Source organism: Colletotrichum aenigma (assembly GCF_013390185.1).
Source record: "Colletotrichum aenigma strain Cg56 chromosome Unknown KSG_Cg56_contig01, whole genome shotgun sequence".
Taxonomy (NCBI): domain Eukaryota; kingdom Fungi; phylum Ascomycota; class Sordariomycetes; order Glomerellales; family Glomerellaceae; genus Colletotrichum; species Colletotrichum aenigma.
In genome coordinates, this window is record NW_023500907.1 from 3,676,766 (window position 1) to 3,703,188 (window position 26,423).

General features: G+C 54.0%; 4 protein-coding genes across 4 annotated transcripts; 2 read left to right on the forward strand and 2 right to left on the reverse strand.

Moving 5' to 3' along the window:
- Nucleotides 1-1,691: 1,691 nt before the first annotated feature.
- Nucleotides 1,692-5,436, reverse strand: chs-4 (Chitin synthase 4; the record flags this gene model as incomplete). Its single annotated transcript, XM_037316242.1, has 2 exons — nucleotides 1,692-2,128; nucleotides 2,178-5,436. The coding sequence occupies 2 exons, from the start codon at nucleotides 5,434-5,436 to the stop codon at nucleotides 1,692-1,694; spliced, it is 3,696 nt and encodes a 1,231-aa protein (XP_037184595.1).
- A 10,511-nt stretch (nucleotides 5,437-15,947) lies between these two features.
- On the forward strand, nucleotides 15,948-18,191 carry SKT5 (the record flags this gene model as incomplete). The annotated part of the gene is made up of 2 exons (XM_037316243.1): nucleotides 15,948-17,877; nucleotides 17,938-18,191. 2 exons carry the CDS (start codon nucleotides 15,948-15,950, stop codon nucleotides 18,189-18,191), a joined length of 2,184 nt encoding a protein of 727 aa, XP_037184592.1.
- A 4,334-nt stretch (nucleotides 18,192-22,525) lies between these two features.
- On the forward strand, nucleotides 22,526-23,029 carry CGCA056_v000983 (uncharacterized protein; the record flags this gene model as incomplete). The annotated part of the gene is made up of 1 exon (XM_037316244.1): nucleotides 22,526-23,029. The coding sequence occupies one exon, from the start codon at nucleotides 22,526-22,528 to the stop codon at nucleotides 23,027-23,029; it is 504 nt and encodes a 167-aa protein (XP_037184593.1).
- Nucleotides 23,030-23,919: 890 nt separating this feature from the next.
- On the reverse strand, nucleotides 23,920-24,971 carry CGCA056_v000984 (uncharacterized protein; the record flags this gene model as incomplete). Its single annotated transcript, XM_037316245.1, has 4 exons — nucleotides 23,920-23,924; nucleotides 23,984-24,006; nucleotides 24,586-24,745; nucleotides 24,800-24,971. 4 exons carry the CDS (start codon nucleotides 24,969-24,971, stop codon nucleotides 23,920-23,922), a joined length of 360 nt encoding a protein of 119 aa, XP_037184598.1.
- Nucleotides 24,972-26,423: the final 1,452 nt, after the last annotated feature.

Here is a 26,423-nt window from a genome sequence, read left to right on the forward strand (position 1 = left end):
GGAGCAGGAGACGTCAAGAAAGTGAGAAAGAAAGAAAACAAACTATTTCCTGCCTGCCCGAGAAAGCATGCGAGCTGCGGGAACGGTACGAATCCGAAGACACACTATCCAGCAGGAGTCCACCCGCAGAGGCAAGGACAAACCAAATAACAACAAAACCAAATCATCATGTCTCGGCTACCTGCAGCCATACCATGCAATGCCCTCCTCCCTCTCTCCCCCTCGCATCCCCCACTCCTCCTCGCCTTCTCTCTCTCTCGTCTCCGCCGCCTCTTGGTCGCATCTCCAATGTCTGTGCTGTGCGCATTTTACTCCCCGTCAGCCTAGCATCCCGTTTCTTTCTCCTCGCCGTTACCTGCCCGCCCGCTTTTGCCTGCCGGGCACCCAGAAGGAGGACCAGACCAACTACCCAAGTAGGCAAAAGGTCGTTCCGCGTCAGTGTCCCCTCCAAAACCGAGGGGGCTCCACAATCTCACCGGCCCGCCGGGATCTCCAATAATAAGATCCGTTACCCGTGGCCGTCCGGCGTTGCGTCCGCCCTCCCCCCTTCTTCTCGAAAACTTCAACTATGAAGTAAAGAAGAAAAGAAGCCCGTCCAAGTTTGATCGGAACCACACCGTCGTAGTATCAAGAGAACCCGTAGTCTGAAGAGAACCGCGGGACGGCACGCGAAAGCTACTTTGAGAATGAGAAAAGAAAGCGAATGCCACCTCATGTAACTCTGTAACTACACACACCACAACAGGAAAACCGAGATACAGTATGGGGAAGCGAGACCAAGCCAAGCTATGACTGCAACAGAGAGCGAGCGAGAGGAAGAATTCGGCGGACACGGCTGAGGCTGTGCATTGGCAAGGCAAAAGGAAGAGGCCACCCATCCTTTACCAAGGACGTCTCCTTCCTCCTTCACAAATTCATACGGAGGAGGAGGGGGGAATGGTGGTGGTTACACAGAGCCGCCAGCACAACCACCAACGCCGCTCTTCCCATTTCTTATTCCCATGTTGAACGTGACAAAGTGCCCAAACCAAAATTCCTCTTCCCATCAGCTAGCTGTATAATGACACGCAAGAGTATGATGATTGTAAAAAGTGCGTGTGTGCGTGTGCCATTTCGTCTCAGACACGGCTCGCGCTTCTCGGCCGGAAAAGGCCAGGAGGGGGAGCCAGCCTGTAGGTACGCCGCGTATCAGGGGCGACGCGGCACATCTAGACACTTCCATGCTGGGTAACTTCAAGTCACGTCCCAAGGGGGCGAGTTACACGACACGGTTCAGTAACAGTTTGAACAAGGGTTGGTTACTACTACGACTACCGACACTTGTTGATGTGTCCGGGATATGTACAAGACCAGACAACTCAATGCCGCCACCTTCGCAAAGACAAGAGTGCAAACAGCTCTTTTTCAAAGCACCAGCCTCTGCAGAGGAAACAATACGCAGAAAGCAAGAACAATGTCAACGTTTCCAGTGCAAAATACAATGCGGATTCTCTACCCTCTTGGCCGTCCCCCATTATTACAAGTGCCGAGCCTCTTACGACTGACTATACTTCGTGGTCCCTCCTTTTTGTCATCAGAAAAGAGGAAGAATAAAAACACAAGGCCGTAATCGCGCCTCTCGTATAAAACCCGTGGTACCCATCATGCTGCTCAAAAACAAAAACGCCCGCCGTGTATGTGAGATTTTGCTTTTATGCGTCAGAGTGGTAGTACTCGTCATTGTACTGGTGGCCGGGAGGCATCGACCAGGTGTTGCCGCCTCCGACGACGTTCTCCTTGGATCCCCAGTAGTTGCTGCGTGTCCGACGCTCGCGCTCGAACTCGGCCCATCTCTTCATGGTGATCTTGCTGCTATCGAATTCTCCCTCGTACTCGAGGCCGGCCTTCTTCGTCTTCTCTCCCGCCGTCTTTCTGGTATCACCCCAAGAGAAGTCGTCAAACTTCCAGAAGGCGTACGTGGGCAGGATAAAGTTCCAAACAGGCAGAGAGAGCAGGTAAATAAGCATCCATAAGACGTACGACCAGGAGTGAGCGGTGATAACGATCAGAACGGCTGGCAGACCAAGAATGAGTGCAAGCAGGACAAGGGGGATGATTTGCGGCGGTTGGTTGACAATGGAGATGATGACTGAGAGTGTTAGCTGTATACTAAGCAAAGCTGGACGAAAGTTACTTACCGACGTAGAAGGTGAAGGCAATAGCAGCAGGCAACACGAGCGTTCCCATCAGTTCGATAAAGACGACAAACTGCATACTGAAGCAGAAGGTACCGCAAAGATCACGGACCAAGACCAGTTCCATCAAGTTGTGGATAGTCGAGTTAATCCAGCGACGACGTTGAGAAAGCAGGACGCCAAACTCGTCAGGGACCGTGGTTTTGCAGACAGCCTGAGGCACAAAGACCTGCTTTCGCTTGGGGAAGGTCCTGAGCATCAGCGTCGTAAGGTAACGATCTTCACCGAGCAGCAGAAGGTTCTTCTTATGCAAGGTGTCGACGACGTTCTCGGAGTAGTGCTCAACAATGTCAGGGTTGGCCAAGATAGGAACCCAGTAGTCTTGAGCTCCCTTGGGCGCCTTGATGCGGTACATGCAGAAACAGCCGGGCAAACAGGTGACACCACCAAAGACAGACTCGAAGGACTTGGCCAAGTGATGGGAGATGAAGTACTCAAAGACTTGGATAGCAGTGACCCAGGAGTCACGCTTGTTGGCGATCTTCGTTTCTCCGCAAAGACCCATGATCTCGGGATCCTTGACCATGGCAGACACCATGTGAGTCAGACTGTCGGGGAAGACCTTGGTATCGGCGTCGACCATGAGTACTATCTCATAGAAGTCGGGGGAGATACCCGTGACCTTCCAGAGACCGTTGAACATTTCGTACTCGAGCTCGGTCATACGCTCATCAAACATGACCTTTTGGAGGAAAGACATGAGAATGATCTGACTGTCACGCTTGCCACGGTTGCCGGGCTTGGACTTGGAAGCCTCATCAGGGGTACCGCACTTGACAACGAGGAGGACAGGAACTCTCTGCTGCTTCTCGAGAGGGATGGCAGACTTGGTGCCGTAGTCGTAGAAACCCGAGTAGACCTTGGCCATGTTGTGTCGCTTCGAACCGCTAGCAACTGCCACGTATGAGAAGGGCTCAACCTCATCAGGGAGGATCGTGTGGTCCTTCATCATGTCCAAGCAGTAGTCAGGAGTGGACTTCGTTTCACCCTTGCCCTTGATGATACCGTCGCAAATAATGACAATGACCTTGTGGCTGTTGGGATAGTCGGTCATGGCGATGGAGTCCAGAGTTGTGCGGAGACCAAGCAGACCTTCGGAGTAGGCCGTAACCAAGCACATCGTATGAGCCAGAGGGAATCCAAAGGGCATCCAGTCAGCGGGAGGCTGAGGGACAACGGCCTCGTGGATGAAGCCCGCGGGCCCGGGGCCATCAGTCGGGCTTGCAGTAGAGGTGTAAGGATCCGAGCGAAGGAAACTGGTACGGCTGTCGTTGCCCTGTCGGTACATGGCGTTGCCTGGATGCAGCATATTGCCGCCCGCTCCGGAGCTGGCCATGGTCAACGGCGCCCGCTTTCCGCCAGCCGGGACTGCACCCGCTCCGTAAACGGCAGAGAACCGGGAAGTGGTGGGGAGGAATGAGCTGCCACGCTTGCTAGTGCGGTCAGAAGAGCCGTTAACACTACTTCCAACATCTCCAGGCAGTCTGGGGGGAGCCCGGTAGATATCCTCGGACCAATCTTCAATCTGACGGTTACGCTTGCGCTTGTCACCGGTCTGAGAGGTCTTGGCCGCAGCGTATGTTCGGCTGATAAACCACTGGAAGAAGATGGCGAGGAAGAACCTCGTCAAGACGACTGCCAGAATGAGGACAAGCGAACAGTAGAGGACGACCTTGGACGCAATGCAGCCGACAGTCTCAGTGTCGACAGAGCCGACCTTGATGATCTCCTCGAAACACTCAGCAATCTGCTTGTCGGTCGAAGACTGGAAGGCTCTGGTGACGTCGCGCCCGCGGATGGCCTGGTTGACAGCTGAAGTCTTGTCCTTGAGCTCATCGAAACGCGAAGGCACCTTGACCTGAGAACTGTTGAACCAGTTGAGCATGTCCAGGTCGAGAACGTTGCCAGAGTAGACAATCAGGTTGCGAGAGCTGTTCTTGATGTCGTTCCAAGTGAAGTAGACGTCAGCAGACCCGCTCAAGTCAAGGTAAAAGGTGTCGCGAGCCTTCTGAGTGGTGTGGCAGGCCCATCCGAGGTAGTAAGGGATCGTGAGGTTTGGCTTGGACGATCCGTCCTGGTTGAAAGCCGTGCAGGGGAAATACCACGCAAGGTCGCCGGCGCTGTTTGTGGGGACATCAGAGTTGTCAGCAAGAGTGATGAGGTTCTTGCAGCGGCCGTTGACGTTCTGGAAGAAGAAACTGCCGTCCATTCCCGTATACTTGGTAGGCAGGTCGTACAGGACGTTGGCACCGTGAGTTCTGTTGACCATGGGCACGCCGTCGGCGGGAGGATGACGGGAGCCCGACAGGTCGTAGGCGGTTCCGTGGAAAATCATGTATCCCTCAGATACCTCGTTGACGCGCAGGCGCGGCGGAGGAGTTCCACAAACAGCCTGGTTAAAGCCAAAGGTCAAGAAACCGACGAATCCCATGATGAGCAGGATCAAACTGATCAGGCCGACCTTCTCTCTCCAGGCGCGCTGCTGGTTCTTGGAAGGCATGCCGCAACACTTCAACATGAAGTTTGGGCACCAGAAAGTGATGATGGCGCAGTACACGTTCCAGAAACTCGGCGGACTAAGCTGCTCGGCCGGGTGCTTGCGCTTCTTCCCTTCCTTAGTGAGCTTGCCAGACTTGTGCCGGCTCAAGCGCTTCTCCTTCGTCCTAGTCGGGCCTCCCTTCTTCTCCTCCAAGCTGGCCTGCCTGCTGTTTTGCCCTCTTGGCGGCGAGGCATCGGAGTAGTTATCGTTCGTCTGCGAGCGCCCTGAAACGTCAGTTGTCCCTTCCATGTCCTCGGTAATCGGGTCGTTTCCGGTCGCGGACGGCAACACGTTCATGTTGGCGGCATGTTTCCTGTAGTAGTAGTTCGGATGGTCCTTGTCGATTCTGTGTCTCTCGGGTCGGATCAAGCTTCTCTTTCGCTGGAACGGTTCGGGGGAGGACGGTCCTGCGGCTGATCCTTCAAAGGTAGGCGACAAGGGCTGGCTTTCTGTGTTGACATTAGGAGTTGAGATCGTCTCGGGGAAGGACGTCGCTGAATGCCCACCCGCAGAAAGTCCTCTTTGATGGGAAGGTCGCCCTCCTACGGGATAGTAGCCACCGGTCTCGACATCGCCAGGACGGTTGCGCCGTGACGGTGAATTCCGGTAGGATCTACTGTTCTCGAAAGGAGGGCTTGGCCCAGGTCTTTCAGGGAGTGACATGGTCCTGTAGAGAGAGCGACGTTAGCTTTGGATCCCATGGCGGTCAAGATTTGCGTCGAGCAACGTGGGATCGTCAGATGCAGCAGAGGGAAGACTTCACCCTTTCGAAAGACAAGAGAGGTTCTGTCGCGCGTAACGACGAGCGACAGATCGACTCGATTATTCTCGATGGTGGAGGGAGGTATGGTGGTGCAATGCTCAAAAATGCAAGGTGAAAAAATTGACAATTGGGTAGCAAATGTCAAGAGACGGACAACAGCAACGAAAAGACAACAGACTGTTGCGATGCAGATGCGGGTCGATTGCTGGGCTCGAAGGAGGTCATACTCACAGGAGTTGTTATTGGAAGGAAAGCAACGTCCAGCAGGATTTGTGGATTGTCCAGGCCTCGCACCCCTGCTATTGGCGGGGGGTTGTTCCTTGGGAGACCGCGAATCAATGGGGAAGCGTCCCTTTTTTTCGACCCGGCTTTCCTGCGTTTCTGCGCCAGCAAATCGGGGGCCCAACAGCAAGGCAAGCAGGGAAGGTGCCAGCAAATGACCTTCTTCTCCAAGCAAGCAGAAGCCGCAACCTGCTTGCTCCCTGTTCGGTGTGTCGGGCAGCAGTGAAGCTGCGACTCTTGCAAGAGAATAAGAGGGTGTGGTGAGGTGTAGCTGGTGAACGTGGGCAATCCCGGTGGAGCCTTCACAACATCGGGCGATGGAAGACCAGACCAGACCAGACCAGACCGCACGGCGCAGCCAAGCAAGCGATGAACTCTCGACCCAAGCGGGTGCTGCCTTTTTTTTTTTGGCCTTTCCTTCCTTTCTTCTTACTTCCCTGCAGCCCTCAGCAACACTCTTCTTTTTCGATCCGTCTGCGTACTTAAGCAAACGCACGGCCGATGCGCCTTCTCTGAAATTTGGCTCCTTGCACAACTTGGGACCAGGGGGCGCCGGGCCTGAGTCGTGTCAAGAGTAGCGACGAAATAGGATGCGATGCGAATGAGACGACGCACAACGGTGCAGGAGGATTATGGGATTGAAGATGACGGGATGGAGCGTGGGCGGGAAACCGATTCGCAGCGGCGCAAATGCAGACAAAGGGTATCCTTTCGGAAGCACACCCAAACAGCAGAATTAGAACAAGAGCAACAGCAACACCGACAGCAATGGTGGTCGGCAGCCCAGGAGCCGCTCGGCTGTTTCGATAGTCGGATAGAGTTATTAATGTTGGGCGCTCTGGTGGCCCAGCCGGAGTTTGGGGTTGATGGGCGGCGGCGGTAGATGCACCTCACGAACGGGCGAGCGATGGATTGGCGGGGAGGCGACGACCGAGCAAGAAAAGCTGACGCGATCGTGCGCACTGCCTCGAAGGTCCTTTGCCGGGGAACGAATGTTGGTGAGATTGTTCGTCGTTGTTCGTCGGGCGATTCGCTTCGTTGGACGTTGGTTGCTCGTCGCTGCGGGTTGGGATCAGGGTACAGAGAACAAGTCAAGTCTCTCAGCCTGAGGTGTTCTTGATGACTGAGATGTTGGTCTGACAGGTGAAACGAGAGTGAGCAGCCTCGAAAAGCCAAGAGGACGATTCGAAATGCGAAGTGCAAAGAAGGAACGAGAGGAAGGGTCGGGAGGGAGAGAGATGGCAAGACGGTTTGCACTTCCCGCACGGCTGCAGTTGAGGCACCCTGAAGGAAGGGATGAGCGACGAAAATGGGGAGCGGATCTCGCAGAATTGCTTTGGGACAGCCCTTTCCAGCTTTGGTCAAGCACCGCACCACACGCTCCAAGGGACAGAGCAAACGGAGAGAGGAAAGGGGAAGTGACCTGCGTGGGAGCCGTCTTAGTGCCTCTGCCCCAATGATGATGGCTGGCGTGAGAGGTACCTCGTCCAAGGTGACGACGAGAGCTACGCTTTGGGTACCGTCTTGAGCGCCGCACCGTATCATTCCCATGCCAAACCGCCACGGCGCGGCACCCTCGCCTCGATCCATCTCGTATTATTGGCCTCGACATTGGCTCGCATTGCTACCTCGCTGCTGATGCCTCGCCCTCGTCGCTACGGTGCCATCCTTTCCCCCTCAAGAGTCTCGACACCTCCCGCCGTTGCCTCTCGTCTCGCCAGGCTGAACTTGACTTTGTCCTCGCAGAACCGCGCTGGCAGCTCGGACACTGCTTCCTCCACGATCTTCACATTAGTGAGAATGATGCGACAGAGGTCGAATTTCTCGTCTAAGGCTAAGGTTAAAATCGAACTGGATTGCCAGGCAAGGTGGGCACGACCTGAGCAGTACCCCGTTCAGCTCGGGGACAGGGGGAGAATTGGGTGCAAAACTCCACGCGCCCGGCAAATGCAGGCAATGTACCGACCGAGTAGCCCGGCGTCCGCCGTTGTCGTGGGCAAAACGTCGAGAGGAGAGCGCAGCTTTCTGGCACGCGAATGACCCATTTCAATGATCCGTTTCGCCCGTTTCATGCCCGTTATTTCGAGTGCCGAAACTCGAACGACAGACACCGGCCATCGCAATGAGCCTGTCATCGATCGCATCGCTCGCCCCCGTCGTGTCCATGACACTCTGTTGCCCGGCGTGGAGCAGCGAGCGGGCGACAAGGACTCCAAAGGCGGGCACTGTCCCGTATTGTCCCCATGTGAGCATAAATCCACCCGCAGTCCAAAAGTCGGCACGGATACCGGGATAATACGCGCTTGTCTCCTAAGCTAGGCCAAGGAAACCAGATCAGCATGCAGGACCAGGGTTGCTATTTTCAAAAGCTCAAACCCCTGTTGCCCAGCCGACCAGCCGCCCCCAAAGCCTCCAAAAATGTCCTCCAGCTGAGAATACAGGAAAAAGAGAGTTTGCCTCTGCTGCTGACCTGCTGCTGCATCTCTGTCCTTGTTTCTGGACCGAGCCAGCCAACGCCTGCATCTGCACCTGCGTCTGAGCTTTTCATTTTGTGAACACCTCAGCCAGATTTCTCCAACGGGTATTCTGTGCCTGTGCTGACTTGCTCAAGGCGCCCGACTGAATCTGGGGTCAGGCGAGAGGGATGGGGCCGAGTTGCGGAGGAAACGACCGCAGAAGAAAGCATTTTGATTTCCACCTCCCAGTCCTTAGTCAGCCCGCCCAGCCAGTAGACGTCCTTGGCTGGAACATGTCATGACTTTGTGCCCTCAGAATCTGATTATCAGTGATCGTTCCTGTGCCTTGGCGTTATTGACTATTCACGAGTCCAAAACATCGACATTCCCTGGCCTGGATATGTTAGAATAAATGATACCGGCAAAAAAAAAAAAAAAAAAAAAAAAAAAAAAAAAAAAAAAAACCATGGCCAGTCTCCGTTCTCTGATCACAAAGCCTTCCGTGCCTCTTGGCGGCGCCCGATAATAGTGCCTTGGTCAACTTAGGCGCAATCTCGAATCTCGAACCTTGACTCCTGGGTTTGCATCAGATATGAGGAGATGGCCAAGACCGCCATGATGTTCTTGGAACCCACTGAGGAATGTTCCACCACCTCCGGAAACTATTCTCACGAATCGGTTGTCCATGCCCCTTTCGATAGGATTAGACGACCCTTTCCCAGCAGCCTCCAGCAGAAACGAAACAAACACGCTTCGTGGGGGTGTCCCCGTCCCACGGAAGAATGCTCGCACCACCCAGGCCAGCATCCATCTCCGCTGCAGCTGTCATCGTTGCTGTCAAAGTAGACAAACCCGGTCGACAACACCAGTAAGCTTTTGCGCCTTGGCCAACAGTCTCGGCTGCTTCGGCCTACTGAAGTCCCTTGCCGCCTCCGCCTGGAACGAAATCACCCAGCCTTCCGTAGTACATGGTACCCTTCTCAGCCTCCCTTAGTATCCGTAGAGCGTCCACTTGAAGTTCTGCCGGGCTATCGTGTGTAATCCACCACGGCTAGCCGCACGTTCTCATGTCTCCTGCGTGTGTTTAGTGTCTGTCCCACAACGTGCCAGGTTCCAGATCCCAAGATTCTGTCAAGGGGAGAAGAAACTCTCGGAAGCGATAAGCGGCCATCGCCAAATCGTGGGGTCTGAAACTTGTCAGCCTCTTCCAAATTGGGCGGGTCACCGCATCACAACACTGCCTACGCATGTTTCTTGTAAAATATTCATCTCCAGATTTCTGGATTTCGAAAACCCCGGAGGCTCTCGTCTGGTCTGACGTGTATTTTGATTTCGATGAGCACAAAACCTCGGAGTTTGACCAGACAGACCGACATTCCTGACCTCCCCGAACTTGTCTCATCCCAAAACATGCGAACCTTTGGCCAATGTGCCGTATCAGACGAAATCTGTGGAGCCTGTGTGGTCCGTCGGCTGGAATGTTTCCAGTAACTTGTTTGGACACTGTGATTGCCGTAAACATGAGTAGGTGACGTTTAGACCGAGACAACTTGTTGACATCAACTGCGCCCCCCGTTGGTCCCACATTGCTTCAATTGTCAAGATGCGAAGTGCACACACACACCAGTAGGTCGCCAACGAGATAGTTACACGAGCAGCGGGTGAGTTCCGCTTCTTTGCTCGACAGGAACCACCCAGAGTACACGGTGATGTCTGGGTCGAGATCCCCTCGCTTCTTGAAATGGTGTTTTCCCATATTGCGAGTGGCCTGGGAAACAGGGTCCGAATGCCATATGCTACAAGTGCATGTGACGGCTCGTTGACTCCAGTTGATGGCATGCGCGGCATCCTTGATTCGCACAGCAAAGCCGGCATCTTAGATAAGGAGCCACGATAAAGTCTCCAGAGTCGTCTTCGTCAGGGGCAGTTTCCTGCGCATCGTGGAGGGAGCGATGCGATGCGTCCTGTGCTTGTTCAAGCTGCCATGTCAGAATGAGAGGGACTGTGGTTGGCCCATGTGGGCGGTTAGTCGTCACTTCGATATTTGCGCAAGGCTGACACTTGTATCATCGGCATAGGTGGACTAGCCGCATTGGTTGGTGCGATGGGCAGTATGTCAGTGAACGATTGGAGTTGTAAGCGCCTGGGCGCCAGCGTGGTACGAAGGAATGACCATAAACAATGCCCTGCATCATTAGACAATACGAGACGGCCAGATGGAGGTTGCCAGAATGCCAAAGACCATCCTTTTGCGTCGTCGATTGGCAAAGGGATATATGCCAAGGATGGGTATCTTGCTGACGGAATTCGCACCAGGTGAGAAAGAAGATCCTCCTCCACAGCTTGTTTCGCGGATTTTCAGCGAACCCGCTATTCATTCCTTCGATCTTCACCCGAGTGCCCCGTCGAACCACCGTCGAACCAGTCACAGATTGGGCTGGTCGCAAGGCTCCCAAGCTGTTTTTAAGGGGAATTGTGGCGGTCGTTCTGCAGGAAGCATTCGCATCATCATTTCGACTGCGAGGCGCCACGGCGATAGCTGACATTCGCAACTCCTGCAAACAGCAGTCTTGAGAGTTTTCGCCAATCGAAAGAGCCTGTCGACAGGAGCCGGCTCCAAGGTTCTGGGGTCCTTAAATTTCCAAGCACAACGTGCCGCAGTCTGGTTTTGCGGGGAACACGACAGCGGACAGTGATTGGGTGCACCGAAGCCGTGATGTTGCAGTCGCACGCTGGTGGCTGTAGATCCGCGATGACCGCCGTGGCCGACGCCATTTAACGTTGGACCCACGGACGGGGCTGGGGGACTGTGGAAAGGCTCCGAAGCCCAGAGGGCAGCCGCGCAACGAAAGCTGGAGCTGGATGAATGCTCAGCAAAGCGCCGTCGCCGCCGACTCCTGACCAAACCACCGGTCTGACTGACGTGCGGCGCAATGTCAGAGAATCTGCAAATTCTCGGAGCTGGACCGTAGTGGAATGGATTTCCATCAAGCGCAAGCAAGCAAGCAAGCAAGCAACCCCCAGTCTTTGTGCTCGGGTCCGGCCTGCACAGCACTCTGACCGGGCACCAAGGTGCTCGATTTGAGGCCTGGGTAAGAGGTCAGCCGTACGTATTCGTAGAATAGGGGCTCTGTATTCATAGGCAGGCGTGGGGAGCGCTAGGCTCCGTCGACTTGGCAATGCACAATAGTGGATTGACGGTGTTGATCGAAAGTGGCCTGTACGAGGGGCACGGCCGGCCAGTCAATACCCATCCATGCATGCATACATTACGACTTCGCAATAGCGACAGAATCGTATGGGATGATGCCTCACATGACGAGCAAAATCCGCACCACCCGCTTTTTCCTCGTGAAATCCCGCGCTGCCGCCTTCTCCCGCTGCTTCTTCGTCGCCTTCCTGTTCTTCTGCTCCGCCCAAGCCCATACGAAGTGATCGGGACGAGCAGCGACGAATGATTCGGATGAGGCTTGCCCGGCGACGGCGGAACCGGCGGCGCTTTCAAGCTCCAACAGGCCGCGCTGGCTTTTCGGTTTAACTGAGCCGGCCACTTGCGTGCTTGACGGGCATGTACTTCGTCGGTTTTTTTTTTTTTTTTTTTTCTCCCTCTCTCTCTCTTCTCGGTTCCTCTTTCAATAGCGGCTGCAGGGTCGTCCAACGCGGCCTCCAATTCAACCCCCCGACCCCTCGCCAGTTCGTCCATTCCATGACCCACGCTGGAGCGCCGCTGGAGTCGAACTAGAACCCACTTGAATATTCATGGAACGGCGGAGACGGTGAAGCTGGGGACGCCCAAAATTGGAAATATCATGCTGCCGGCTTCCAATGAGACGTTACCAGACGTACTCGTGTTAATGCCCCTGAGGTATATCAAGAATGACATAAAAAGGCTTGACCGAGCTTTCTTTAGTGTGCCAAATCGTTTCATGCGGTGAGGCAAACGAATCGCGCAAAACCTCCTTCACCACAAAGAGAAGTGCGGGATGCGCAAAGAGTCCGGTCGTATTCCAACTCAGGGCCACCTCGATCTTGCAGAGGCATGCGTAGCGTTGGTGCTAGCATGAGTTGCTCACAGTGGGTTCGAACCTCACAGCCCTTCTCCACGTCGGATCCGTCTTTCGGCGGGCCAGTCGGTGGTGGAGGGCTACCCTTAAGTCCCTCTTTTTTCCTCTCTCTTTCGTACAGGGCCTTGGCGGGGAAGGGTAGCGGGATTAGGACCCGGAGTCCAGCCAGGTAGGTGATGACAGGGATCTCGGAGACATCAGTGATCTTTGCCAGGCCGGGTTTGCGTGCTTGCGCCGTTGTGCATCCCAGAGGATGGCCAGAAAAAGGGCGGTGCGAATTCGGGGCTGGGCGATGGTGAGGAAGGGCAGACAAGAATGAGGCGACTGGAAGGCCGAGGGCTGGGCACCCCCTCCGCTCAAGGTGAAACGGCAATATTATTGCTTCATTAGCACCTCAACGCGCGTTGTCTCCAAAAAGGCGGAGGAGACGACGTGAGGAGGCTGAGAGGATTGGCGAGAAGGAAGAAAGGGATGCCATGAAATGGATCCCACTATTGCTTGTTGCGACTTGGAGGGTCCCAAGAGCCTTGGGACCGAGGCCGTCAATCTCTTTGCAGGCGACGGGAAGCTTGCCAGGTTTGGCCGTGTTAGTTGCGGGCACTTGGTTATTGAGATCAGATCCAGAAGTGTTTTTCCGCCCCTTTGACGAACGAAGTTGACGTAAGGTAGGTACCTGTCTGATTTCCACCTGGTCCTGTGCTGCAAATCTGTAAGCAGGTCAGGTAGTCTGCAGTTTGGCGCTGCCGGAGAGGCGGTGACCCGAAGGTGACATGACAGCGTCGCGGGGTTGCGTTGCGTTGCGTTGCAGTGAGGGTTTGACATAGGCAGACTCCAGCTTGACCGCCAATGCCCGCGTCCACGTTCCTGGAGCTGGAGGCGATGTCGGGGTTGCCTGGAGTTCCGTTCGGGTCTGTGTACAGACGATAGTGTCGTTCAAGCTCTGGCGACATTGGTGTGCTGACACGGCCGACAAGAGGCCATGGCAGATGCAGAAATGAGGTCTTGTTTCCCCGTCGCCGCCGTGTAAGTGGTAAGTGCTGGCGGCGGCGGCGGGGTCCTGGCTAAAGGCCGGGCGAGTGTGCATGGAGGCAAGGGCATGGACCTCAGTTCGACATGCTTCTCTTTTCCATATCCCATTCCATATGCGTATGCAGCAGGCGGTGGATGCACTGCATGTAGGACACGGGGCAGCTCGCAGGTTGCAGGTTGCATCGCTGGGTTGGAGGGGCCTGCTGGAGGAGGCAAGGTACGAATAAGGTACGACAAATGGAATAGGAAAGCGGCCACGTCCGTTCCTCACCTGGGTAAGGTACGGATCCCTGATCGCCCATCACCAACCTCCTCTGGCTCCTTCGCCGTTACGATGGCCACCACCACGAGGCATGACATGACGAAGAACACTTTCGCTGCTAGAGGCGAGTGCACAAAGGGCCAAGTCTCATTGGACATTGACACTGGAGGCACTCGCCCTCAGGCACTAGGCCGGGCCGGAGCCTCGTGTGAAGACGGGGGACCAGACCGTCTGAGACGCTCCCTCGCAGCCAGTCGACGCCAGTGAAATCCGCTTTGCAGCGCTACCAAGATTGAACGCCACCCGAATTACACCCTGAGGTGGGTGATTTGGGGTGAGGTGAGGGGAGATGAGGTGCGGCGAGTGTTGTGTACCTAGGTAGGCACCAAAACACCACACTCTGCTTTGTGCTGTGTGTACACCACCTACACCAGGCACAGCAACCGCAGGATGAGGATGAGATGAGATGAGACCCAACAAGCAGTAGCCTGCCCTCTGTCCTGGTGCCAGGTAATTGCGCCCGAAGCCACGGATTCATCTCCCGGGCAGGCTGCTCCTTCCTCCCAACACTGCGGTATGACAGCTGCTGCTGCTCCTCAGCCCCCGTCAGGCCTGGTCAGCTAAGGCTCTACCTTGCCATTTTGTCTCCAGCTTCAACTTCAGCTCCGTGCACAGTACATACATGTATGAATAGACTTGCTCCATCGGCTTGGCACGCCCTGGCTTTGCTGTTGCTGACTGCATAACGTACATATGTTCGTAGCCTTACTTCTTTCCACGACATTTAGTTTCTTTTTCCTTTGCTCTTCCTTACCTTTGCCCTTATTCCATCTCATCTTCGTCTTCGGCCCACGGGGAAAGGCACGACGTCAATGCTCACCTCACATATCCACACATTACTTGCTCCTGCGTGCCGTACCTTGCCTTAGGCCCGTCTGCTCAGTTCTTCTTTCCTCGGATTTTTAAGTAACAGGTTGTCTGCCTTGCACCTTTCTTCTTCCCTCCTGACGTGCTTCGCCCAAGAGCCTCCTCTCCCGGACTGCCTTCGACAAAGTACATGTCCCTGCCGGCACTCCCGGCCGCTCTGAACCTGGCCTGGAACCATCCCACCACCATCCTCAACTCTTACTCAAGTCAGGTCTTGCCGTTTCCCCGTCCGAGTTGGTGCAGACCGGTACTCACTTCGGATATCTGAACTAAGGTACCTTCATTCATTGTTCAAGCCTTCTGCGCCATCTGATTTTCGTCTATAATATTGACTCGGTCCCGGCACTCGCGCGGTCAGCTGTCGCTTGTTTTACGCCTGCTGCGTCCCGACTCCCGACACTGATTCACCTCTTCCCGTCGTCGCCGCCTGCCTGACCTCAGCACCACCGACGAAAAAAGGCAAAAAAAGACCACACTCGGCTTTGTGGCTCGCGACGTCACTTTGGGCTTGCAGGATCCCTGGGGTGCCCGTTGTACGTGTCGCCTCCCTCGTCTCTGGTAAGCTACCGTATTCCCGTTCCCTTCGTGTTCCCTCCCCCCTTCAAACCTGAACGACCTTACACCGTCGGCACCACACACGCACTGCAGCTGTGTCCGTACCTGCCTTGTCAGTGGTCGGGCTGGTTTGTCAATCAGCCCTCCCTCTTTCAAGGCAAGCCCCGGCTAGCCCCCTTGGGCGCAAGTGTCCCTCTGGTCCTTCTGCGTCCTCTGCGCTACAGAAGCAGGCGCACCCCCTAGCAAGGCACCATTCGCCATCCAACCCGAACAGGGCTCTGGCCTGTTGCCCGTCTGTACGAATGAGCCCCGGCGCCCTGTGCGAGCCAGTGCTGGTGCCAATTCCAGTCGTGGTGTGGGTGGGTGGGTAGAGTGGGTTGAGTGGGTGAGAACGGGTGGACTTGCGTGCAAGCAGTACGCAGCAAGGTACCTCAGGGCTGCTTGCTTGCTGCTGCTGCTGCTCAGGTACCTACCTTACTGCTGGCTGGCTGGCTGGCTTGCTGCTTCGCTCGCTGCCTCCTCGGTCTTGCTGCTTGCTTGCTCGCTCGTCTCGCTCGCTCTGCTGCCTCCTCCTCGTCTCCTAGGCTCCCCCCCGTCTCCGACTTACATAACAAGTCAAGCATGCCACGCACCACAAGCAATGCGCGAGAGAGCCCGTCCCCCAAATCTTCACTCCATGTCTAAATAGTATTCAACTTGAACTAATTCCTCCTTTCACTTGTTTTCTTCAGCTCCTAGCCAACGACTTCCAACAGAACTGACCAATGGCGGCCGCGACGGCATCAACGCCTGTCATTTCTCCGACTGCAAGCCCGAACCATCATCTACGAACGCACATGTCTCCCGAGCGCCTCGCCATAGGCGATGACGCCGGCCGCAAGGGGTCCGCCCGAATTCGTGACGCTCCCGTTTCTCCAGTACGGGTAAACTTTCAGGACGACAACTGGGCTCAGCCATCCAATGCGAACATCGAGATGGCGCAACCTTACCAAGCAGAGTTTCCTGCCGCAGACCACTACCGACCACAAAATGCCCCTCCCCCTCCAAACCACTCCTCCGCCTACGACCAGTCTTCTGCACGTCAAATGCACAGTCGTGATGGGAAACAACTACCACCGCTCGCGACCACGACGACAAATGCTACCGCCTACACTGCCGAGCCCGAATACCTGAGTCCGGCGAGTTCTCGACCCGGCAATGATCAGATTTACCGCGCGAAAAGGGGGACCCGGGATTCCGACAGCTACAGCATACCGCGGTCACCAGACGGTAACCGTCAAAGCCGAGAGTCGGACACGACCACGAGCACAAATCTACAACAGGCGTCGGCAGAATCTTCGGCGACTACGAGCGCGAGCTCAGTCTCCGGCAACAATGAGTCGTCCGACTACAAGGAGGATGACTCTCCCGGGAGCTCGGTTGTGGACGGCAACATGTCTGGAAACCAGTCGGTTCCCATGTTCCAGTACTACCACCACCAGGAATACCCTCCTCGTGTGGCTAGCGTCCCTCACGAGATGGACGCTCGCCGTTCGTCCTCGAACCCCAGCTTGAACGCCGACGGAACACCAGTCAACCGCCATTTGACGCCCACCGGTTTCACGAGAAGAACCTCGATGCCCCGGCCCTCGTCTGCCTACTCTGCGATTTCGGACTATGCGCCTAGAGGACGTTCGCCCAATTTGATGCCCGGAGGATCCCACATGAGGACCCCGTCTGGCACCCGCAAGTCGCCCGAAAACAGACCGGTCTCATACGCAGAGCTGTTGAACGTGCCATACCCGCAGCCAGCTCCCGCGCCCATCAACCTGAACAACAATCAGCTCCAGAGCGCTGTGGGTAACAATGCATCGCTTCTGGGCACCCAGAAGACGCTGGAGATGTATCGCCAAAATGTGAAGAAGACGAATGACTTCTCCATTCAATACTCTTTTGCCGTCTTCTTGATTTCCACTGCTCAGGAACAGGGTCTTGACGCGAGCGAGCCCGCCCCGCGCAAAGGCAATTCAAGCCCTCAGCATGGCCCGAACTCGCCTCACGAGCTATTGAAGGAGGCAAAGGGAATACTGACGAAGCTCGCTAGCAACGGGTATCCTTTCGCACAATACTATGTGGCAGATGGATATGCCTCGGGTCTCTTTAGCAAAGGAAAGGAGGACTATAACCAGGCCTTCCCTCTCTTCGTTCAGGCTGCCAAGCACGGCCACGCTGAGTCTGCATACCGCGCTGCGCTGTGCTACGAGTTTGGATGGGGCTGCCGCAAAGACCCGGCTAAGGCTGTTCAGTACTTGCGCATGTCGGCATCAAAGCGGCATCCTGGTGCCATGTCTCGCCTTGGAAAGGCCTGTCTCTCGGGCGATTTGGGAGAGAAGCGCTACAAGGAGGGTATCAAATGGATGAAGTTGGCCGCGGAGGCAGCGGATTCAGTATACAGTGCTGCTCCGTATCAATTGGGTTGCCTCTACGAGACTGGCTACGGTGACGACATTTTCCGCGACGAAACCTACGCCGCCGAGTTGTTCACCGCCGCAGCAGAGCTGGGCCATCCGGAAGCCAACTTTCGCATGGGCGAGGCATACGAGCACGGCAAGCTGAGCTGTCCTCGGGACCCGGCATTGAGCGTTCACTTCTACACGGGAGCTGCTGAACGCGGCCATGCGGGTGCCATGATGGGGCTTTGTGCGTGGTATATGGTCGGAGCCGAGCCGATTCTGGAGAAGGACGAGGAGGAGGCATACGAATGGGCGCGTCGTTCGGCAGAGCTCGGTGAGTTTTCCAGAAACGCAAATCTTGACAATGAGATTATTGCTGACAAGCGACCAATAGGCTACGTCAAGGCTCAGTACGCCGTGGGCTACTTTACAGAGATGGGCATTGGCTGCAGGAGAGACATCCTGGAGGCCAACGTTTGGTACGTCAAAGCCGCCGACACTGGCGATGAACGTGCGAAGCAGCGTCTCGCCATCATTCAAGCCGCCGTCAGCGGGGGCACGCCCATGGAGGTCGCGCCGCCCCGGAACGGCAAGATTAAGAAGAACGCAGATGACAAGGAGAAGGACAAGGACTGCATTGTGATGTGAGAGACCCAAAAAGAGGAGCGGAGCGGTGATTGAACCACATCATTCGATACCGGCGTTGGATAAGGCATGGTTTTCACGAATTGCATTTGCATGGCATGATGGCCCAGGTGATTTTGATGGCCAAGACACGTCTTGCGGCACCATTTGGCCGGCCTCATAGCGAAAAAGGGCGTTCAAGAGAGGGACACGTTTTTTCTACTTATCGGTGTGTACGCCTGGCTAGGAGCTCAGAGGAAGCCTGTACATACAAGATACCATAATTCCCTGTCTCGGACAGGCGTCTTGGAGGACTCTCTTCTTTTTGATGTTCACTTTGCGATTGTGGTATATTTGTGACTTGAGTTTGGGGCGTGTTGCTGACGATACTCATCTGAGATGCTAGTCCGGTCTCACAACTTGCATCGGGCCGTTGCGTGTTTCGTCCGGAGTTGTTTGGACGTCCGTGATTCGTCCCGGACATGCAAACCATGGGGAACCCCCTTTGACAGAAAGGATCTCCGTCTGGTGGCCATTGAGATGAACGGCCACGTAACTTTTTTCGGGCGTCACGCCGTTACGTGTCTTTCTCATCTAGACTTTTAGTAGTTTGCGGATGATGATGATTGTATCGTTGGCTTGGCGCCGGCGTTGTCCGCTTCCTTCCTTTTCTCTTCCCTCTGTGTTCAGGGGAAACGGGAGAAAGAGGATCATGCCGGGAGGCGCATTGGCACAGGGTTCAGAAATTTTCTGGAAAGGGGGATCCGAACATCGATACACAGGGCGCTGGGATATGGCAGCGTCTGGTGTTGGGTGGACATGGGGAGGGAGTTCGGATGATGATGTTTTGGGTTGTGCGTGTGGATGGGTGGGCAGCAGGGAGGGACGTTGGAGGGACGGAGAGATGGTGAGACGGGCTGAGCCTTTTGTGGATTTAGGGGCTGAGAATATTGAGTTGCTGGGTGTGAGTTTTCGGCGATTTAGGGGGATGGGAGTGGTGGTGTCTCGGGGATGAAGTTGTCGTGGGTTTTTGGGGCAAGGTGAGTGAGTTCTTGTGGCTTTTGCTGAGATCGCCTAATTTTCCTGTGTCTGCGCGGCTATACTTCCTGTGCACTTGATTACTACTATCGAAAGCGATAGTAGCGACAGCGACGATGAAGACGAGGACGAGGACGACTATAAAGACGATAATAATTGAAGCGGCGACGACGACGACGGTGGTGGGGTGATTAGAGTATAGCCACAGGAAAAGCAGTCGCTCTAGCACAAGAAAAATAGGCGGTTTCCTTTTGCTGGCGTTTTTGTGTTTGAGAGGTGCATGTAAGTTAAATCTGTTAAACGTCGTCTTCTTTTGCTTCCGGGATGAGTTTTACGAGAAGCCATCTGGGGTCAAAAGGTGTGATGGCCGTAAGAACAGGTCGAGCATGTCGAGGAAGGTCGTGTGATGCCTGATCACATGCTTATTGTCTCTAGATAGTTCAATCAGGGCCACACAAGTTAGCACCAGCAGAATACTTTGACGCCCAATTGTGTTTTGCGATGAACACAGTTGAGATGCACTTAGAACCATACATGACAGCCGTTGGAAATCCCCCCTCGATGGAGGGTCCTCTTAAGCCCCCGCTGTACATGTACATGACAGGACTTCGATGATTGTATCTGCTTTCAAGACATTCTCAACATACAGAAGCATCTAGCAGGCCTTCTCGAGTTGCGAATTCTCAAACCGCCTCTCGATGGCTCTCCTAACAGCCTCCATACGCTCTGCCTTCCGATACTGCTTTGTATCAGGCCAGCCGTGCTCGCGATAGATGCCCCTCAACATCTCCACCAAGGCGTCGTGGTGCTGAAAGTCGTGGTTGTATTCATCAAGCACAGACCGCGGCTAAATGGTTTGAACTTCGGCTCGCGGAACTCGTCCTCGAGCATCTCGAAGGAGTTCTTGCTAGCCCACGCGGGAGTGTCCGAGAGCCAGATCGCCTCCGACGCCGACACCATCTTGTACCATTCAGACCCGGTTCGAAGCGGCAGCCGCCAGCAGTAGTTGCGATTCCTTCTGGGCACGCGTGCCAGTGGACAACGCCGACTCAAGGGCTAGTTCTTAGAAGTTGGGATCAAATATATGCTCGCGTATAAGATCAGAATGTTGTAGGGGCCCAACTGAAGAGACTCGAATGTCCGTTTTGTTTCTTTCGGTGAGTCTGGCTATCCGGGCGGATAATCTAATAGTTAATTTTGATTTCAATCTAATTTTACTATTTTCGTCGCCATTCCTATCCCTGTCTCTGTCCCTATCATGATCGTTGTCGTTGTCGTTGTCGTTGTCGTTATTGTCCTCATCATCGATCATCCCTATCGATATACATCTACTACCCGCCCGGATAGCGAAATTCCTTTCGCTAGCTTGGGAAGCCTATAGTGACAAGAGAAAGATCTGTGAAGTCCTATCAACGTAAGATTTGTTTCCGGAAGCGTCATTGGTAGAGTCAACATGTAGATTGCGTGGAGCAACAACGACGGTGCCCTACTCGTGAAGTTTGACGCCGCCTTTCCCGACGACATTCCCTTCTTACCTGACGTATATAACCCCACGACCGATATGCACTCTCAAAGCTCCATGGATCACCAAATATGTCAAACTCGTAGAGTTGGGCCTGATCAGCGCCCTCCTGGATAGCATGTACACGCACAATGTTAACCATGGAAATGCCTGGTTACGGAACTTCGAATTAAATTTTTAGATTCTCACTTCTACTTTCTCCATGAGGACCACCAGTCTAAGCGGCAGCTGGCTCGACCCTCCAATCCCATTCATAAGTGCGTCTCTATCACTCATGCCCGCAGCAGAGGAGAACGATTGCCAGCAGAGGCTGGCTGGAGCCGTCTGCTTGCGTGGCCGTGCGGGCCATACGCAAGATGGGGTTTCACAGCTTTTTCCATCGTTCGTCCTTGTCCAATTGTCTAGGGATCGACTCGTGTTATCGGAAGCCCTAGACCATGCGCACTCACTCTGCCGTATCTTTCTCTGCAATCAACGTAGCAACGCCTTATCAACTGCCTCAGCTTTTGCAGACGCCCTCTTTCCTGCTGAAAGAGCTCTGTTCAGCTCGGTCATGTGTGTCAGCCTTGGCACTGATCAGTGCATCGATGGCCCAAGATTCGATTGGATCGGATCTCACAAAGTCTCAAAAAGTTCCCAAAAGGCGATCGTGCAGCTCGCGATCTGCTCTGTACGACATCCTAGGGGATGCGTAGGGCAGTGAGAGATAATGTTTTCTCCTCCATGTGGTAACGCTCATTCGCCCAAATGACTCGCCTGGTGTCTCTTGGAATTCTGTTCTACGCTATTGAGAGGCGTGTGTCTCACAAGCCCTACTCACATATGCATGCCAAATCATCAGTGTCTCGAAGTTCTCAGCATCTATGGTGTCGAAGCCATAAAATGCACGCTCTGTATGACATGAGCTTCGCATACATCCATCCCCTCGTAACAGATGTAAGTATTGCGGTGAGAGTCTTGCATCTGTAAGATAAGAAAGGGTAAACGCCATGCCAACAGGGGATTTGCTATAGTGTCAGCCTCGTGCTCGTAGAAGTTACAAATATTGGGCAGTTGAGTTGGCGCTGTTCTTCTGCAACGCTCAGTCGTTCTGACAAAGATTCCTCAAGTATAAAAGCTATCCCTTGAGTACCACAGATGAAACGTGTGCATCCAGGACGCCACTTTATTGTCTGTCTCGTACCAAACTGACTTTGGGCGCCTTCACTAAAGAGGGACCTAACTAACACGAACATGGCCGCCATCGACGAGGAAAAGGGACCGAAAGAAAGTGTACGTGAGTTGGCCAAAGGAGGCGATGAAGAGGATCCGGAGTTCGCCCATCTGTTACCAGCGGATCTCTCTCTGTGGAGAACGCTGTGGCAGACTTTGAAGACCATTGTAACCACGTCGGACTCTTCGCCTGATACTGAATACGACGGCTTTAACACAGATTTCGAAACATGGGTACATAACAGGTACAAGAAGCGCATTCTCTACCGATACAACAAGGATTTCGTCCTGGACATGGCTACCCTACAAAGTATGTGTATGCATTTCCGATTGAAACGCATTTCGAAACAAGCCTTCAACATCATCACATCAACACCCGAAAACATTGAACCGCTATGCGAGGTCCTAGATGGAGAGCTTCGGGATTACAGTGAGTCCAGGAAAGCTCCATAGACTATCGACTTTGGCTAATGAACATGAACAAGCTGCGGCCTTGCGAGACATGGAGTACATGAACAAGTTTGGATTGACATCGAATGTCAAAGATCCTTTTACAATCACAACAGAAACAACGTCACAACAAGCTATGCTTAGAGATGTCTGGAAGAATCTGCTCAATCCTGGCAGCGAAGACCGCGGAACCGCCAAAATCCCCAAGCAAATATCAGACAGCCTGTTGTGCTCTAAACTAGACGAAACCCTTGGAACCGCCAAAAAGTCTAAGAAGAAATTAGGAAGACTGCTACGCTCTCAACAGAATTCTATTCCCGAGCCCCCCGATCGCAAGAAGCAATTCGAAACCCCGCAGCAACCTGACTACTGGTTTCGAAGGAAGGCCCTCCGAAAATACATGGAGGTATTCGCCTTGGCTGTCGTTGGCAATCTGTTCCTCATCGGTCCCATGATACTCATGGTACTGAAACCAGGTCTCATCACCTCACTCGTAATTACATCGGTCTGCGTCACGAGCTTCGCGGCGGTCGCTCCGATGTTTTTGGACAAGATAGGCGAAGTTGTGTCCGCGACAGCTGCTTATGCTGCAGTTCTGGTGGTGTTCGTGGGTACTAGCGGAGGAGGCTCTAGCGTTTGAGATTTGTTGAGTTGATGCTTTGATATATTCTTACCATCGAGTCTGGAATGGGTTCGATGTCTTTTACATGCGGTCTAAATTTGCCCTAGTCCAGGTTTATAAGTGAAGGAAACCGAGCATCATAAGCACCATACCTTTCCAACATCTCATCACTCTTGATATCTCTTGAGAGCAATATAAACACAAGTGCATGAGACCCTCGTTAGAACAAAGGTTTCAAAAACTCGTTAGGGTCTGTTCTTTAAAATATTTCACTTTCAATAGAAGCGGCTGAGGGATGGTTAACATCTGACGACCCAGTCTTCCGGTCCCAACCACACTGTCTGGTGGGACCGAGAAGAGCAAAAGTGGATGCTGTCGTTCACTGGCAGAGACCGCCGATTAGATTCACTTGAAGGCAGAGTCTAAGCATCCGCTGTGTTCTCGAAAGTTGTTTGTACATCAGATGTCGACGAATAGCAGTCTCTTTGCTGCTGAAGGCGTTTCCAAAGAGTACCCCGTTGGCCTGTGAATGCTAGAGAAGTCCAACGTAGGTTCCGTGATCTACTTCCGGAGTAGTTGAGCGGAAGGGAAAATACAAAACAATCATCGCCGTCTCTAACACCTTGTTAGATCCCACGGTGGCCGCATGTTACCTGGTTTATTTCTTCTAGAGTATACCGCACCGCTCCGAAGAAAGCGTCGGGCCCTTTTTGAAAAAGAAGTCGTTTAAAAGCGTGTTGATTTCACAGTACGTGCTGGTCGTCGCTTCCCCTTAGAAGGAGAACCCCTGACCCAGCAGTTTCTCCGAGAGCTTCCAAAGCCTCGCCGCTTCAATAGAACTCATAGCCCATCGCCTCACGGTATCAGTCCAGGGAGTAGCCAGACGGCAGCTGAGAAGGTAGCCCCGTTTATGCTCTACTAACGTCAGATGAATGCATCGCAATAGGGACAAGTGATTCAACAGAGACTTACTCGAAACTTCCAGGTCAAAGGCACTATACACGAGCGTATTAGCACCAACTTCAGGAGGATCAGGCATCAAGGAGACCTTAGACCAATCAATAAAGGCAGGTGTATTACCAAGAAGGTGATCGAGGTCCACTACTTCTCTATCAGACTCTTTATCTCAGGGGGGACGTAAGACAGATAGACCAGTACATACTCATTAAGACGAAGTCTTAGTTAGACTCGCCGTACAGCTTAGGGTGGCTACCGAGGTTTCTCATGACAAGCCCCAGGTGAACGCTGAGCGCCAGCAGCTTATTCCAGGCGCCGAGCTTCTCGGCCAGCAAGATAGCCATCAGCATAACTACCGTCTTGGACTAGCCGTAGCTCTGCCACTTATTATGATTCTTACCGTCCTATGCAGTAAGAGTTAGCGCGTATAGTTTCAGGGCCCAGGACGGGGGCAGGGGGAGATTAAGCTCACTTAGAAGTTATAATCATCAAACCAGACCAAGCCCAGACGATAACCGTCACTAGTCACGTTAACGATGCGGGGAGCAGGCAACTTAAGCAACTTATCCACAATGAAGTTAGTGAAGAGGAAAGGACCCAGGTAGTTCGTGACGAACTAGCTATCCAGTCCCTCGGGCGAGGCCGCCCAGTCGACGGCCATCACCACAGCATTATTCACGAGGACGTCAATCCGGGGCACATCATCCCAGGCGTTTACCGTTGCCACAGCCTTGCGGACACCTTCCAGCAAGGCAAGGTCGAGGTCCAAAGTGCAGACTTTCACGCTAGGGCTTTGCTCCAAGATAGCTTCGCCAGTCTGCTAGACCTTACCGGGGTTGCGGCCAGCAAGGATGAGCAGTGCGGGCTCAGCCGTCGCAAGTGCCTTGACGAAGGCGGCACCCACACCACCAGGGGACACGCCGGTCGTCAGGATGATCTTCCCCTTGATTTGCGCAGCGTATACGGTGGCGAGCTCGCCAGCTGTTCTCTTGTCCATGTTCATGTTTGTGTGTTTGTTGCTGCTGGCTGCTGGATTTCAAGGGAGTGTTAAGTAAGTGGACGGGGGAGCGGGTGGTTTGCGCGAATTGGTGGCAGAGGAATCAGTTGGATTCAAGCGCCGTGCTCCTCCCTCCATCCGAACACGATTTGTGCTTTTATTTCTGCGAAATACTTATATACTAGTAGGACTACATCTCGTGAGCCACAACAGAGACAAGGCAGGAGCTGGGAGTTCATCATGGCGTGGTACGGCAAACGCCGGGTCGGCGTAATGATCAATCGCCTCTAGTCTCAGAGTAGGATACCCATGCATGTCTCTCAACAATCAGCCTGCAGTTCACGTTAAGTAGAGCCTCAATTGGTGTGCTTCGTCTCTCAGAGCGTCTGCTCGACAGGGCAATTCATGTCCGCGCCAGTCGCACGGCAACGCAGCGCAGTTCGTCCAGCAGCCATTAATATGCGTGAGCAGTGCAAGAAAGGGACCAAGCAAGGCAATATTACATCCAAACCAGCCTAACAATCGGTCGCTGTTTTGTCAGCACAAGTCGTAAGATTCAAGCTTGTTAGCAGCAGCGTTGCACCCAGCCCGAACCGGGGGGATCGAAACGCCTCAACTCCGAACTCACCAGGCAGATCAGCAAGCGCTTGCTCCTTGACTGAGGCACGGTAGTATCGGAGCGACCTGGCCGCGGCTGGAACGTTCCATCTCGAGATGGTCGAACGGATTTGCTGAACGGAAATGTTCCTTGAGACGCCAGCGTTGCCATGCGCCTCGCCTTTTCACCATCGCGCTCATGGTTATCCTCGAGAGAAACCATCGCACCTTCGCGGTTCGACTTGTACACGCCCTAGATACAATCAAGGACTTCAAGAACTGGATTTCAATCAATTCTCGTGGGAGACGACCCAGGAATAACCACGAAACACCACCATGTTTAGGGTTTGCCGTAGCATTGTTGCGTGCCAGGCTGCGAGTACCATGTGCATCGATTTCATGGCCGAATCGCCCCAAGAAATCTTTGAAGTCGTATTCCCCCCCAAAATCCCACCAGCAGCCAGACGCGCCCTACTGCAAGTCCTTGGGCAGCATGTGCTTGGGCATAGTGTCGAGGTTGGGGATGTACATGCCCTTATAGTTGGGAGGTTCCCGCGCCACTGCGGCCCAATCAATACCGGATGAAGTAGTACTGACTGCAGAAGGCCTTTGCTTTGAGCCGTTTGCCATGAGAAACCTGTCTTCGTCCATGATCATCAAAGTTCGCGGAATGTTGTACTCGACCACCAGCCTTTCGTAGTCCTTTGCCGTCCTGTCCCCCCACACGTTATCCGCTTGGATAATCTCTTCCCTAATACCCATCAGCCACGGGTGGACTGCTGAGATGTAGTCATGGACCGTAATATATCCCTTTGAAACATCCGAAGGTTTGACAATCAGGGACTTCCCCTTGGCGGGTCG